The sequence below is a fragment of the Podarcis erhardii genome, assembly GCF_964252035.2.
Source record: "Podarcis erhardii genome assembly, chromosome: 5".
Taxonomy (NCBI): domain Eukaryota; kingdom Metazoa; phylum Chordata; class Lepidosauria; order Squamata; family Lacertidae; genus Podarcis; species Podarcis erhardii.
The window spans coordinates 46,901,966-46,918,342 of NC_138509.1; the positions used below are offsets into that span (position 1 = coordinate 46,901,966).

A 16,377-nucleotide genomic window follows, 5' to 3' on the forward strand; every position below is an offset into this window, starting at 1 on the left:
ACTGTATATAACTGTGTGTATGTGTGTGTGTGTGTGTGTGTGTGGAAACGTCTCCTGAGAATGTGAGGTGAAGATCTCTGAAATATAGTGGTTTTGTTTAAGGAGCCATGGGGCTGTTCCTTCTGCTTGAATGGGTGAAGCCCTGAACATGGTGTTGTAGGTTTTGTATGTATGAGGTTTGCACATAAAGCCCTGTGTGCTTTTCATTCATTTTACTTTCCCTAGCTTTCACATTCCCTCACATCCCTTTTGCCATGTACTCTGATGTGGAGAGAGTTAAATAATGGAGGAATCAGGAAGATCTGATACTGGTTGTCTGATATTAAACATTGATGTTCAACTTGGGTCTGTAGACATGTTTTTCCTCCTTTAAATATTCTTAATTCAATCCAGAGGCCTGAAATGATCTGAAGGAGCACCTTCTACCATGTGAGACCTCTCACTAGAATTTCACCCTGGCCCCACCCACCACTGAGTCCTGCAGAAGATTGGCTTTGAGGGAGTGCAACTCTAACTTGTGTACACAAAAGGCTCTAAGAAGCAAATCTGTGTAAAATGAAATAACCTATAGAAAGTGAAAATGCCCAGGCATTTTCCTTTTTATTTCTCAGTGGAAGAACAAGGCTTTTAAAAGTGTGGGCTGGTCCCAGAAGGCCTCCCTGGATCCTGGGCCAACTTGCGCTGCTATACTCTTCTTTTTCCAATGGACAAATTTTTTTTAATAGTCCTTCAGCTTCCATAATACCATGCTCTGCTCCAATGAATCAATCAAAAATACATTACCTTTGAGACTGGCCCGATCCTTTTAAAAAAAAAATAGCTAATGCTAAATATTTTTTCTAGAATGGAGTCAGTTTTTTTGTACGCAGTCTTGGTATTTACGCTGAGGACTTGTTTGATGTTACACTTACTGGTGAGTTTGCTCCCCTCCCTGCAAACATAGAATGAATTGGCAAAGTGTTCCTTCAAGCTTTTCCTGTAACGTCATCATGTGCAACACAGTGCAGCTATGGATTTAAAGTTTAAACAGGCTTTCCCCAGCAAAACTGCACACCACTCTTCTCTGTCTAGGAAAACAAATGATATGACCTTTGAGATAAATGTTGGTGAATTGATATGTGAATGGTGAAATGAGCAGATTTCAGATCATTTTCCAATATGTGTGATGTACCATGTAAGGAATCTATATTTACTTTAAAAACAGTCATAGTTCAGTACTCTGAAAAACAGCGTCTGGCTTTGGGCAGGCTGTCTAACATCATTCTATAGTAGTCCAGATTGCCTATTCTCTCACTCAACATAGAGTTGGGTTGGACTGATTTTGGCCAAGTTAGGGCTATACTGAATTTCTGCCAGGTTTGGATTCACATTAAAAAATTCCCAAGCAATTTTGTAGTGTAGTAAGGGCAACAACTACAGTTTGGCACAGTATTTAAAAAAATGGTTTAATGTGGATGGGAAGTGTGTTGACATGTTAGATATGCATGGCTAAGTTATGGAAGGGATGGTTTTAAAAGATGGTTTTGGAATAAGATTAGGGAAATGGATTGGAGATTGAGACTGCCAATTCATGGAGGATCAGTGGCTGCTAGTCATCATGGCTGTGAACTGTCGCCATTGTTGGAAGCCATATGCCTTTAAATACCAGTTGCTAGGAAGCAGAGGTGGGAACAGTGCTGTTGCATTCAGTTCCTACTTGTGGACTTCCCATTGGTGTATGGTCGGCCACTGTGAGTATACGATGTTGGTGTAGGCTGGCCTGATCCAGCAGGGCCTTTCTTACACTGCCCCAAAGTTTACGCAATGCTCCTCCTATAGTCCTGTTGCTGCCACACTGCAGACAAAACATGTCTTGTCAAAGCGTGACTTGTCATGTAGTCCAAGCTCGGGTTCTTGGCTTGTTTTTCGTGCAAACAAATCATCATCAGTAAGCCCAGAACCAACCTTGGATTGTTCACATTAAATAATAGTTTGTTTTAAACTATGGTTTAGCATGGCATGCAAACCAGGCCTTTCCACCATGCTCAGTGCTCTCCTTTCTCACAGGAGTTTACACCGAGGTTATGTATCTATTTGCATTTCTCTACCAATTTCTCTCATAATCTGCCCTTTCTCTTGAGACTTCATGATGAGATCTTAGTACAGTTCAAAATGAAATTAAAATAAATGGAAAGATTTCAGAAAATAAAAAATTTGGAGCCAGTTAGCCATCCTGTCCATTGTAGCATGCTAGCCATTGTAGCATGTTAAGTAAGCATGTTTACATTGTTTACTTAAGCTGTAGATGTTTGAATTCAGGCTAGATTGGTTTTTGGCGTGTCATTGCAGCCATTCAGAAAGCTGTTGTACCAGGTCAGCAGGTTCTAAGTCACAGTGAATAGAAGATTCCAAAAATATATAGGAGGTGATATTTTCCTTTTTCTAGCACAGTTTTATTGAAAATAACGTCATTTGTTACTCTGGAGCAAGTTTGAAACTCTTCAAGGTGCTTTTAAAACATGTAGAAATTGATAAAATAACTTGTATGCAAAGTCTTAATAAAACGTTATATCATGATTAAGGTCAGGTATCTTGTGTTAAAAGATGTGCAGTTTCTAGTTTGGGTTGGGACGTTGTAATCACCGGCTCTTCAAGTACTTCTTGTCAAGTGATAAAGAAAACGTTTGGCACGAGAACGTCCATCTATCCTTCTAACAAGATAGTAGCCTATGGGCTGCAAAACATTTCAACATCCATCTGGAAGGAAGAGGTAGAGGAGGAAAAAGCCTATTCATTTCAGAATTATCAACAACCAGATTGTGTTGCATGGAATGGCACTTCCATGTATTAAGTGGCATCATTGCTTGGTCTTATTCCAACAGTGTTTATGAAAACAAAGTTCCTTTGTCCAGTTTTGTTAAGTGGTAAGTATTGTGAAGCCACTTCAGTTTCGGAACTGCATTGCACATTCAATGTGCTCTTTTGTGAAATGACCACAGTAGGTGTAGGTAACCCAGCTGAAACTGCACCCAGACAAATATTGAAGCAGTGATCAGCAACTGAAGGCTTACAAGTGTGTATTGGGGGGGGGGGGGGGAGTAGAGACACCAGGATAGCAAACGCTCAGCCTCCCTGGCGCCCTTTTTCTAGTTTCAGATTTGAGGCGTTCCTGAACCTATTGCAAATGTTGCATGTTGCAACAGTGAGCAGGGAAATGTTTGTTTCGTCTTTCTACAACTAATGGGGAGGTTGTGGTGACCTCATACAGGTTCAGACATGCTGACTGTTGTTTGTGCCTCTTAGAGTGTGCTGCATGTGCCCTGTACTTGAACACTCTCTGTAGGCATGCATATTTCTGGTGTGTATCATTATGGCCAAATCCATATGTTATGTCATTGGAATGAATGTTACCTCAAAGGCTTTCAGATGGCTGCTGTGCCACCAGCCCTATGGAGATTGATGGGATTGCATTGTAAGTCTCTACATCTGCCTCCATGCCTGGGGCTGGTTGGACACTGAACTGGGCTGTCCTGCTGATCCTTGGGAAAAACCTATTAAAATAGCATCCAGGAATCTTGACCCTATGGAATTGTTTTGTTTCTGCAAACACCCTGCCACTTTCATGTTTGAATCAGACATGAGCAGTCTTCATCCATGCAGTATTTTCTTTTAGCCTTCTGGACACAATTCATACTGGAGTTTTTAATCCGGCTGTGAAGATCTGAACTATTTGGATGCCAGACACCATAGAAACATTTTTCCTCTTCGGATACTTTGCAAACAGTGACCATATTCCAACAGTCAGATCTCTGCTTAATCAGCTGATATATGCATGAGCTTCATGCACTAGCACACAGCCCCCTTTGTTCCAGTTTCACTCTTCCTTTCACAGAAGTGGTGAAACAAGGCAGGAAGCCAGAGTTGATATGAACTCCCAGTTCCTGACTTGTTGGAATCTATTAACCAAAGTTCCATTTTTGGATGTAAGCAGAAGCTTACTGTGGCTTCCTTGGTCACTCAGATAAATGGGGAAGCAAAGGAACTGCCTGCAGGTGCATAGCTCTCAGGCATATCTCAGCTTACTAAGGGGAGCTGCGATCATTCAAAAGTGGCTGCTGTTTACTGACTGCAAACACACCTATCTGTAAGATTGACCAAGAACACTCTTATCAGTACTACTGGTGATATAGAAAAAGATATTGGTGTCTATCACTAAAGAGACCAATAGTTCCTAAGGAACTTCCAAAAATTATGTGAGAACTTTGTATTCATATTGGCTTGTTGTCGTTTTGATCTGTAGAGTAGTGGAGATTTAAATTTTGTTAGGATTTGACAGACTCTTATTATTCAAGTAGTAGTATTGGTGAGGTGCTATAAGTTTCCCTGGCTGTGTGGATTAAAAGTTTACTAAGTAGATACATCAAGATCTGAACAGATATTTTGTTTGCTGTTAAATAGGAAAGTAGTATTTGGATACCTAGGATAATTCAAGTGCTTTTTAGCAAAATAGTAACAACACTGTTTCGGCTGAGTCACTCAAGTCATGACAAGTTCCTTGTATGTACTCATGAACATAATAAGCTTGCTTCAAATTTTAAAAACACATATGGATGGAAAACCACTTCTAGTTGTGCTTAATTTTTTAGAGAAAAGTTACCATAAAGAGAGAGCAAGAGAGAAAGAGCGCTCTCTTAAAAAAAATATTCACTTGCAAAGTGAGAGAAGAAGATGGTTACAAACAGTGACAGTAATGCAGTTATCCAATTATATCAGAATATTAAAAGTTTGGGTTTGTAGCCATAACTCATCTTAATATGTAGCCAATTAGCAGAAATAAGGCAAAACTGATCGGAACCCTGAAGTCATGTTCATGTGCCTTAGTGAGCGTTTCAGTAGCCGAGTGCCATTTATGACCTGGCTTGATTGCTCTCTATTGCCAGTTTGCAGTAATTGGACCAAGATTACATCTTCGTTTTGCATCTTGTATTCTCATAACAGGTGTCTGCAGACTCTAGCTCCTCCATGAACTCCAACACACCTTTGGTGAGAATAACCACTCGTCTCTCCTCCAATGCTGATGCTCCAATGTTGGCAGGAGTCTCAGAGTATGAACTACCAGAAGATCCAAAATGGGAGTTCCCAAGAGATAAGTAAGCGAAATTTTGCCATTTATGGTATTTCAATAGCTCTGGTTGACTTCCTTTCCCCCCCAGACTGGTACTTCCAGCAGCCATGACAGACTAAAAAAAAAATATTCTTTTTTTCATAATACAAACATATTTTGTGGATTCTCTTATGCATCCTATGTGTCATGTGCTACCTTTCGCTTTTGGAATGCCATCTGTGGTGCATCAATAGGACTAACATGATGGTGCATCAAGAGGGCTAAGGGGCTTTCAAGCAACATGAGCAAAGCTTTCCCCACTGCCACCATGAGCTGATATGGAGTTGTATCCAACAGTAGCGCTCAGTTGACAGTACAGTTTCTTTTTTTTTTATAAATATTTATTAAAGTTTTTAAATATCAATGCACAAATAATAAACAGTCTTACTTCTGTCACAAACATAATTTCATCAATTCTTTGGACTCCCTCACGTCTCCCGCTCCCATTTACATCGTTAAAAGTTTTTTCCAGACAAATTATCAACTTGTTTGCAATCTCATGTCCACTCATTCAGATATAATCTAGCACTTCTTCCAAAAAAATTTATATTTTCTTTAGTCTCACTTATCATCAAATTTAAATCTAATTTAGTGGTGGCCAATTTTTTATAATCTAGCATCCTTCTTAACATTCAACCAAATTACAATGTTTTTGTAGATACATCTTGAATTTCTTCCAGTCTTCCTCCATCTTCTCTTCTCCCAGATCACGGATTCTGTATCCAACAGTAGCGCTCAGTTGACAGTACAGTTTCTGTCCAAAGAATGTATAGCAGGCATAGGCTAACTCAGCCCTCCAGATGTGTTGAGACTACAATTCCCATCATCCCTGACCATTGGTCCTTTTACCTAGGGATGATGGGAGTTGTAGTCCCAAAACATCTGGAGGGCCGAGTTTGCCTATGCCCGATGTAGAGGGAAGCCATTTCCAGTAATTCCCCATTTCCCTTTCAGCCTTCTCTAAATCAGTTCCACAAGCCTGGGGGCACCCTCCAGAATGTATTTGGAGGGATACTGGGGGCCGTAGGGGAGAGGAAGAATCACTGAAAACTACTCCCCTGCACAAGCTTACTGTCAGCTGAACAACACTGTTGGATACAACCGATGCTCTTTAGTGCCTGGTGTATGCTAAGCGTATAATATTGAAATGAAACAGGACACACATTAAAACTAGGATTAATTTTAATTAGTGTTGAATTTACAGGAAAAAATAGAAACATTTTAGAAACTGTGCTACTGTTTGAAAATTTAAAACCACTTTTTTGAAATTTTACCTGTTGATTAAAAAAAAAGGAAAAAAATTATTTTATGTTTGTTTATGGAAATAGTCTTAATTATGTGGATGAAAGATGGTGCCATGCATTTCACTTGCCACCTGCAAGATTCTAGTCAACAGTGGGGGTCTGTCTATATAATTCTGTCAGCCCTTTCCCTTAGGGGAAACATTAATGCGGAAAATCTTAGAGCATTAAACGTTTGAAAACAGCATTCGGCATAAATGTGGGTGGAGAGGGTTTGTAATGAAAGAAGGCTCTTTAAGAGCAGTTTATTAGATTGGGGGCTGCAGAGACACAATGACAGAATTGTTGTGTTCATATTAGAAGTACAAGAGCACATAAATTAACCATTTTCCAATGCAAATGTTTGCTTTCTGCCAAGATCTTAAATTCAATTTTGGTTTCGTGGGGGTGGGGAAATGTAGCATGATGTCAGCACAAAACATACAACCCATTGGTCTTTGTGTATTGTCAAAGTAGCATGCGATTTTCATAACAGATATAGCCCAGTGTATACATTCACATTAGCATGATTAAACTGAGAGCTTTTTTCAATTAAAAGCCCCCATTTAAACTCATCCCATTTGATTTTTAATCATGGCATTTTGCCAAGCCCACTTAATTTTCTCCAGGAGAGAATACAGTGGACTCCTCTTGCACCAGACACATTGCCAGAACTAGTGGAAGAGGTAGGCAGTAGAGGCTCTGTTGTTAGTTTAACATATGGTCTGTGCTTAATTTCTAATCGGAGATTTTTAACAACAATAATTTCTATCTGTCTGCTGTGGAAAACTGAAAAAACAATAGTCAAAAACGCAAAGCAAATAGTAAAGAAAACAAACAAACAAAGCTGCATATGAAAAACAGGATCCCGTATCCCCGATTCATTTCAAGATAAATTCTTGCTCCAGGGAGGGCGCCTTTTACAATTAAGTAAGACAGTTAGATCACCTTTGCAATATTGACAAACAAAGACCTTCCTCTCAGAAATCTCTCTGAATTCACAGTGCTAAAATGCACGTCACAAATAATGATTCACTGTATCAATATAAAGGTTTTCTGCCTTCATTCGTACAGGAAGTTCTTTGGCCATTAGTATCAAGAGGGTGGGGAGATTCTAGTACCATTGTTGTAAAGTTTACAACACTTTGTGTCTAGATATGTTGGGAATAATGAATAGGCCTTATTTTCTTACACAGCCATGGAAGCCCTTCTGTCTAGTTGCAGATGCAAATACAGGGGCTAGTTGTGATTACTTAGCAGTGAAGAAAAAGATACTCTTCCCATGCTCTGTGGTGGTTCATATGAAGCACTCCCCAAAGTTGGTAGAAAAGGGAAGCCTCTCTAATTAAGCTTCCTTGTCACTTTGTGGCCTTTCTGGAAAAGGAAGGAGGGCCACATCCACACCGTACAAATCATACCGTGTTAACAATCAGGGCTTCCCACAAAGTATCCTGTGAACTGTAGTTTGCTAAAGGTGCTGAGAATTGTTAGGAGATCCCCTATTCCCCTCAGAGCTACAGTTCCCAAAGTTCCCTGTAAAGACAGATTGATCACTAAACTACTCTGGGAATTGCAGCTCCTCTTTTTGCAAGTACATGAAGAGGGTCTGTCATGTAAGTGGTAAGTGCACACACAGAAATTGTTCCTCAGAAAACTCGCTAGAGGCACGTGCACAAGCCCTGAAATCTATTAAGACCCCTGTTAGTTCTTTACAACAAATGCTCTGGTCAAAAGTGGTCTGCTGAAAGATTATTTTATTTTTCGCTCTTGAGTTTCACCGACTTCATCTCCTCATCAGATGCCAGGCGCTAATCCTCTGTTTACATCCCTAGGTTGACACTAGGGAAGCCCCTTGGGGAAGGATGCTTTGGTCAAGTTGTTATGGCGGAAGCGGTGGGAATCGACAAAGACAGGCCGAAAGAAGCCGTTACTGTTGCAGTGAAAATGCTGAAAGGTAATATGGGGTGAAAGGGAGTATTGAGCGAGGTGGCAGGTTCTGTGAATAATGTTTCTTTTGTGGCGTCCAAACTCTCTAACTGTAGAAGGCCAAAGTTCATTTTGTTCACCTCAGGCTTCAGCAGTTTTCGGTATAAATCAGTGCCTTTGACAGTCTATTTATCTTTAGCAGCAGGTATTTACAAGCAAGTCAAAGTCTTGGTACAATTGTTTATTCCTCAACTCTTGATTTGATCCACAGGGAAGTCTACATGCTTTCGTTTGGTTGGCTAAAAGTTACTGAAAGGCAACTGTAGCATAAATTGCCTTAGGTAAACAAATGACAGGACCTGACCTAGTCTCTTCCAACACATTTAAAAATGTGCATGTGAGAGAGAGAGTGCAAACATTTGTAAAAGGCAATATATAGAAATATGATGGTGATGATGATATTTATTCTGGGATCTAGTATATGTTTATGTGAATGGATTTTATACAATTGTGGGCTTTTAAATTTTGTAATTTTATCTTGATACTGGTCATTGACTGTAATAAAACAAATATACTATACTTAGTCTGGGATCTTAATTTTAAAAATACATATTTATACTTAAGCCTGAATAATGGCTGACATTGTAAACAAAATAGGTAATTCTTCAAATGCCTTTTGCCCAAACAAAAGCCTCCAGCATGATAGGGAATGCATATAAACAAAGAAAAAGACCATTTAGGATAACTTCTGAGTGACATATGCATCACTAATTATGGAGCTAATCCATTATTTGGTGTGCTATCAGTGATCTTGTATAAGTAATCTAAACCATTGTATGTTTATTATATTAATATAATAATATTTTTTTAAACTACTGAACACTGGAAAAAATAAAAATATTTCGCATGAAAGTGTTGCCAGTAATTCTCTGATATGTTGTTTGCAACTGAGATATCTGCATTCAAGGTGCAGAGATGGGCAATTAAGGAGGTCTTAATTTAAAGTGTTACTGTGTTATATGGTCTGATATGACACAAGGCATATTCATCTCCTTATGGAAATCAGTTTTAAGTTTCATGGAGCTGGAGAACCACAGTAGGAAATCAAAACTTTCCAAGGTTGGCCTGTTTTACAACCTCCCTGCAATATACATATATATATATATATATATAGAGAGAGAGAGAGAGAGAGAGAGAGGTTTCTGAAGTTGCTTGAACTGGTAGAATTCCCAGACAAGAGACTGATAGGCATCACATTGAAATCGTAACATTTGGACTACATCATACAGTAGGACTTTTTGATGGTATATAAGTTTCTTAAAATTATTTGTGATACAGTTTCCCTTCGTTCTGTATGTATGCGGTTTCCTAATTTTTGTTATATGTTCTTTTGTTTTCATGGAGGTTTACTCAATGAGAAGCAGAGCCCACAGCTTAAACAACAAAGGACCAGTGGTTTACTTTGTTGCTGGCCTTGGGAACCAGGGATGCAAGGAAACAGTGTTACTATATCTCTAACTTAATGGCCTGTAAAGTACATCAAGCTAGTTGGAGAGCCTGCAAGGAAACATTGTAGCAGAAAAAACCACTTGAGCTGGTGCGCTAGTTTAAAACTGTTGGTGGAACTCATTTTGTCTTGTGCAGATGATGCTACAGAAAAAGACCTCTCTGACCTAGTGTCCGAGATGGAGATGATGAAAATGATTGGGAAGCACAAAAATATCATCAATCTTCTTGGGGCCTGCACTCAGGACGGTGAGTGTCGTTTTGGTTTTACAGACTGAAGGTGGTGATATAGTGTAGTTTTTAGTATGTGACATACTCTTGTCTGTTAATTCTGTGCAAGTGTAATAAAAATGATACTGTGGGAGTGGATAGATGGATGCCATATTGAATTTGTTTTGAAAATCTGCAGGAACTTGAATCACTGGCTAAAAGGAGAGGAATATAGAAGCAACATTTGTCAATTATTTATACACAGTACTTTTCTCTGATTCAAATGCTGGGTGGATTAATTTATGTATTTATTATTTTTCAGCCTGCCCATCTGATTGCTAGGGCACGTTGCAATAACAACATTAATTAAGTTCATTCTGGGGTGGGCAGACTTCAGGCGTTTGGGATCTACTTTGTTTTTTTTCCACTGGAGCCCGGTGCAGAATACTGGCTAGGGAAAAGACAACACTCTCTCAGAATTAAGGAACAGGGCACCTTTGAGTGGATGCTCAGTGCAGGAATGTCTACAGCCATGCCACTTCAAAATCCACAATCCACTCCTGATTCCCTCCACCCCAGCTTTCACCATCACAGCAGCCTTAGTTAGAAGGGAAACAAATATTTTTGTTGTTGCTATTGTTCAGCAGTTTGGAGCCAGAAACCTTGCTGATCTACTGCAACTCTTGCACAGTTCTACCGACAGAATGTGACCTGCATTCCTCCTGTATTACAGCCTATTCTAACTCTTTGGTAACTGAAAGCTAGCGTTGAAAACTGAAAGCTAGTGTTGTGCTGAACACTAGTTTCACAGTGGTTTTTGTTCCTGTTCATTTGATGGAACAATGAAGAGCAAATAAGATTCCAAAAAGTAGTTGGGAATGAGTGGGTGGAACTTCATGATGAAATTCATGTGCACAAGTTAGCTCTTCAGTGGACCTTCTACATTTCCTTGATGTCTGAAAAACATGAGATGACTTTCACATGGTCAGAAATGGAGAGGAATAAAAAGTAAAAGGCATGTTAAACTTCCTGCTCCTTTTGTTTTACCTAAACATCTCGTGCCAATCTCAGTAGCCCTGTTCATATGCTCTTTGCTTTCCACCCCCTCAGTTATTGTCACATGAAAGGGAGAGCAAGGGTGAACTCGTTTGGCTCACCACCTCCCTCACATCTCTGCCAGCATTGCTGCAAACCCCATATGTTGGTGCTGAACATTTGCAGCTGGGAGCCTGCTGTTCAGTAGAATCCCTGCCTGATTTAGAAACCCTTTCTTCAAGTTTACTAGACTTGCGCATGGAGCCTACTTGGGTAGAAAAAGTTCCCTGCTGCAGAAGTTCAGACCCCAATATGTGTGGGACTGTACAAATGCTGAGAGAGATGGTGCATGTCAGGGGGTCAAGCCCATGGGTTCATCTCCTCTCCCACCCCCGATGGAGGAGAGACCTGAATCTGGTTATTGAGCTTAAAGAATACAAAGCAGAAACTGCTCCACCTCCCTTCTGCTTTTGGTAAGACTGGAAGGGAGTTCTTATGATGAAGGCAAAATGTGGCAAGAGTGCATATTCTGCTTTGTGATCTTGTGTATGTTCACCTGGAGTAGGTGGATGGGTAGGTATGGCATCATAGGGGGGGGGGGAAGAGAATGTGAATGTTTGAAGGCAGCTGATTTGAACTGAATGTATTAAAGAGTTGGGTGTGTTTCGGACTCCAGTAACTTTTATTTGTGAGAATCACCTCTTTTATTGAATTTATACTATTCTGCTCTATTTGGAAAATAGTTCTATTTGTTTTATAATTGCAGTGGTTTTATCTCTTTTTTATACTTGTATATTATATTGTTGCAACCTGTCCTGGGACCATAAAGTGAAGGGCAGATGAAAAGTCTAATTAAAAAATAAACATGCTACTTGTACTACAGACAGAATGAATTTATTTTCTAAAGAAATACATGGCAATAGCATTTTGAGAAAAATCATCCAATGAATCGGAAAAGATTCATGCTATATATATATATATATATATTGCTCCTGGTTTTCATTCATTCATATACTGTCTTATCTGCTCACTTTGAAGGACCACTCTACGTGCTGGTTGAATATGCTTCGAAAGGGAATTTGCGGGAGTACCTGCGAGCACGGCGGCCACCAGGGATGGAATATTCATTTGATATTAACCGGGTTCCTGAAGAGCAGATGACATTCAAAGATTTAGTCTCATGTACATACCAGTTGGCAAGAGGCATGGAATACTTAGCATCACAAAAAGTAAGCCACTGTTATTGAAAGATGACAGCTTTGTGTTACTAAATGAGCTTGCTCCTTCCTTCCTTCCTTCCTTCCTTCCTTCCTTCCTCTTCCCTCCCTCCCTCCCTTCCATCTACAAATTGCATTTTTGAAGAAACAGATCTGAAACATGAGATTGGCATCCTGAATGTCACAACACATTCTGAGTTTTATACTCATATACTGTCCCAGTGTTACATCAAGCTTATGGGCATTGCTCAGGCCCAGAGACAATAGCAGTGTTCTTAACTATTTGGGCAAATGGGTATTACATTCTAAATTCCAGTGATGATTCCTCTGGTAGAAGGTGAGGGTGTCAACTCTGGAAATTTCGGGGAATTCCTGTTCCGGATGATGCAGGAAAGGTGGGACTGTAGGGAAATAGGAGGAGAAACCTCTTGTGGAATTGCAGAGCATTTCCAAATGCAGTTGGCAACAGTCATATAATATTTTGCAAATTAGGTTGATCAGGGCTGCAAAATTAATAAATAAAAGCAAGTAACTCTTAGTGCTAAATAACTTGTCCACTCCTTCCTTTTCAAGTTTTTCAGTTTGATCCATTTGAATGGCAGCTTCAGCTATTTTAATATTAATAAGCATTTTTACTAGCAGAATTGTTCATAGAGGCTCCAGTAAAGAGCTGCATTTAATTTGGAAGCAAATGTATGCGTAAGTAATCAAATGCCAGGTTATGCCGGCTAAGGTTTCTTTTAAAGACAGAACAAAGAAATCATTATTCGGCAAACAATATCAGAAAATGAACTTAGATATTCATGAATTCCAATATTGATGTGGATAAACTGTGAGCTGTTTAGCCAGGCAACAAAAGCATAACCTTGAGATTTGCCTTATTAAACTAAAGCCCAAACAGTTTACTAACTTACTGAATATGAAAGAGAGCACCATTCATTTCCCAAGAGGTTTCAAGGGAATTCCATCTGCCGGCATTGGCTAATTGGTGAAAAGAAGCAGCAGCAATCCTGTAAGCAAATTAGTCATTTGTCTTCACTTAAAATATTTGCCTGCTGAGAAAACTAACTGTAATAGCATCATTTTGATATTCAGTCCTTGGAGATCCCTATTTGGCAGATTCCTCCACAGCTAAACCTTAAATTTTCCTGTGCCTGTAAATACAGTGCAGTCCTCTGCTTAATAGACGATGGTGGAGGTGCAAGGCCAGCTTTCTTAGTAACTGAGTCAGACAGAACATAATTGGCTTTGTTGTTGACTACAGCATTGTGTACTAGCACATGCTAATCAACGTTCCTTTATGTGAGTTGCTTGTTACACCAGAAGTAATATTTTCTAAATATTTCAGTCTGTATTTAAATTTTGCAGGCAGACATTCCATTTTTTGGATGCTGTGCTTGTGCACATAGTGCCAAACCATGGCTTAGCATCGTGTGGGAACATGGTCATTGTCTTTTTGGCATGCAAGCCAACTTCAGCTGTTTAAATAGAGAAATGCAGTTGCCAAGCATGCACAAATCTTCTGCCCTAGAGAAGGAGAAACCGCATCCTTGAATGAATGCCAACCCCCAAAAGAACGGAAATGTACCAGCAGAATGGAAGGTTTTGAGAGTGCAAGGCATTAAACAGATAGTAGTCACATCTGAGAAACTAAACAAAAGGGAAATACATTCTGATTCTTTAAACAGCTTAATATTGGCATTTCACCAGCTTCCCCATACCCTTACTTGCTCCTTTGGGCAGAAATAATAAGAGTTTATATTTTCAGGATGTTCTTACCATCCAGGAACAGAAATACACAGAAATTCAGTGTGTCCAGTTGTCATCTTTATAACATGACATTAAATAAAAAAATGCAAATGCAACAGATTTTACCAGGCAGTTAAACTTGTAATGAAATAATGTTTATTTCTTTTTATCACCACGCAGCCTTGTGGGACTGGTAAGCGAAAGAAAAGTCCCTCTTCCTCCCCTTTAATACTCCTTCGGCTTGACTGCGGTGGATAGATAGAAATCATTGAAAAATGCTTTCTAGAATTGAAAAAAAACTGTAATGTTTAAAAGGGTCTTACTGCTTCTGTGAGTCATGTAATGTGCTGCACCAGCAAGACTGTGCAACCCAGAGGTGGATGTAGGGGAGCATGGCTAGTTTGATTCCACTGGACCCACAGGAGAGGGGGGTGTCACAACCATGATTTAGAACGGAGCATAAGAGGCAAGGAGATGCTGATTTTGGCGTTGCCCAGGGCACCGTTGAAGTTTGAGACCCCGAAATCTAGATCTGCCACTGTCATTTTGAAAATGATTTGTAGAATGAAAGAAAGGCCCATTCACAGTCTTGGCCACCTCAAAAGTAAGGTGACATAAACCCTCTGCACACCACCATGTGAATTTCATTGACATTTTCTCTCCCTTTTTGATAGTTTTTGAATGCGGGAAAAAATGCCTGGCATAGCACTAGTTCTGACTTGACACTCGGCCAAGGTTCATAGTTTGTTCCTTCCCTGTGAGATTAAGGGCGGAGCAAAACATTACTATAATGTGCAAACTGGACCACTGTTTTTGTTGTGATGTAACTATTCTTTTGGAATTTAATGGCATTCCAATAAATTCTAATATAGATCTTGATGTTGATGGAATTTTATTACAATGTTTTATTTTATGGGTTTTTATTTTAGTGGATCAAAGCCAGATCTGCACCTTGTGATTCAGATTTGGTTAAAAGAAATAACATGACAAAGAATAATTCCTGTTCAAAAAGCCCATCAATAAGAGCATGTAGCGTTGCACTGTGGAAGTATGATATCCTGGACCAAAAGGAGAAAAAAAAATCCAGTAGAAAGTTTCACAACATGTTTCTCCTGCTGCCTCTTATTACTAATGACAGAAGAGCTTAAAGCAAGCTATGGTTTCCATCAGCAGGCAGAACTTCCTTTCTGAGTCAAGAAAGGTCAATTGTGCATTTTCAAAAAGGTGCTGACGTGAAGGGAGGAAAGAAGGTTAAGGGTGTAGGAGACCACTTTCAAATTTCATTATTTACGTTTTCTACAAAATGTTAGTTTTTCAAAAGTTGGTAACTTGGTTTCAAAATGCCAGTCAGCTAGTATGCTGGATATCTCAGAGGGCACAAATGTGCTACATTTCAGCCTTTTTTGGGGGGTGGGGTAGAAAATATAGTTGTTTTTACTTTTATATACTTCTGCAAAAAGTAGCCACTCTGACTCCACATGTTAACTTGAATTCCTGTTCTAATGTAACTTAGAAGTTGTTGAGTCCATACGAATGGGGTTTATAGTGGAAGTCATTGAGAAGCTATTTCAGGAGCTGTATGATGCAATTTAATGTACAGTTTTAAACATTTGATTCAGTTGAAGGATGGTCTCCCTTCGCAGCATAAAATGGAGTTGTGAGTTTTCAAATGCATTTTCTTAGAGATTTCTCTAGTAGTCACTAAGGGAAAGATTTGGTTGCAATCTTGCCGTATTTTAAACGCTCTCATAAAAGCAGTGGAAAATAATTACTTGGTATCACTGTATACTATTGCAGAGCTGTGCTTTAATGGCGAAAGATAAAATCAGCAGGTTTTAAGTGGCAGGAGACTTTAGACTGGTTTCCTAGGAGAAATGACAGTATTTCTGGAGCCTTTGGTACATGTTGCTTGACTATTTTTAGGGATGTTGAAACCATCTTCCCAGAAAGCTTTAACATGAGTGAATTGTCTTCTGACAAATGTGTTTTAAGTATAGAAAGTTGGCCAATGGGAATTGTTTTCTATGCTTTAAAACAAAACCTGCCTTCAAGTGGTTGCCACATGTCATTTAGTTTCCACCTGCATTCCCTACCTCCTCACCCTTTCTGAAGTCTCCCAGCAATGTTTTTTTCCCAGGTGCAGAAACACAGCTGAGAGAAATTGTGGGGAGGGTCAGATTATAGCAGCAAGAATCGCATGGCCACAAAATTATGTTGTTCTGTACTTCCTTCCACTCCCAGTCCTTTGAGGCATAGTCCAGAGGACAGAAACAGATCCATCAACTATGCCAAGCGAAGGAAGATCACAATG

General features: G+C 39.5%; 1 protein-coding gene and 1 long non-coding RNA gene across 9 annotated transcripts in view; one reads left to right on the forward strand and one right to left on the reverse strand.

Annotated features, from left to right (window-relative positions):
* The window catches only part of FGFR2 (fibroblast growth factor receptor 2), a 141,699-nt gene that overhangs the window by 114,523 nt on the left and 10,799 nt on the right, over positions 1-16,377 (forward strand). For all 8 annotated transcript variants that reach the window (XM_081863653.1, XM_081863654.1, XM_081863658.1 and 5 more), the window contains 4 exons: positions 4,978-5,129; positions 8,256-8,377; positions 9,994-10,104; positions 12,139-12,329. In XM_081863653.1, coding sequence (XP_081719779.1) covers positions 4,978-5,129; positions 8,256-8,377; positions 9,994-10,104; positions 12,139-12,329 — 576 coding nt within the window. The remainder of the gene's footprint in view (positions 1-4,977; positions 5,130-8,255; positions 8,378-9,993; positions 10,105-12,138; positions 12,330-16,377) is intronic.
* LOC309342863 overlaps positions 811-16,377 on the reverse strand; it is a 159,071-nt gene continuing 143,504 nt past the window's right edge. The window contains exon 3 of the long non-coding RNA XR_014157020.1: positions 811-2,736. This is a non-coding gene — a long non-coding RNA (uncharacterized lncRNA). The remainder of the gene's footprint in view (positions 2,737-16,377) is intronic.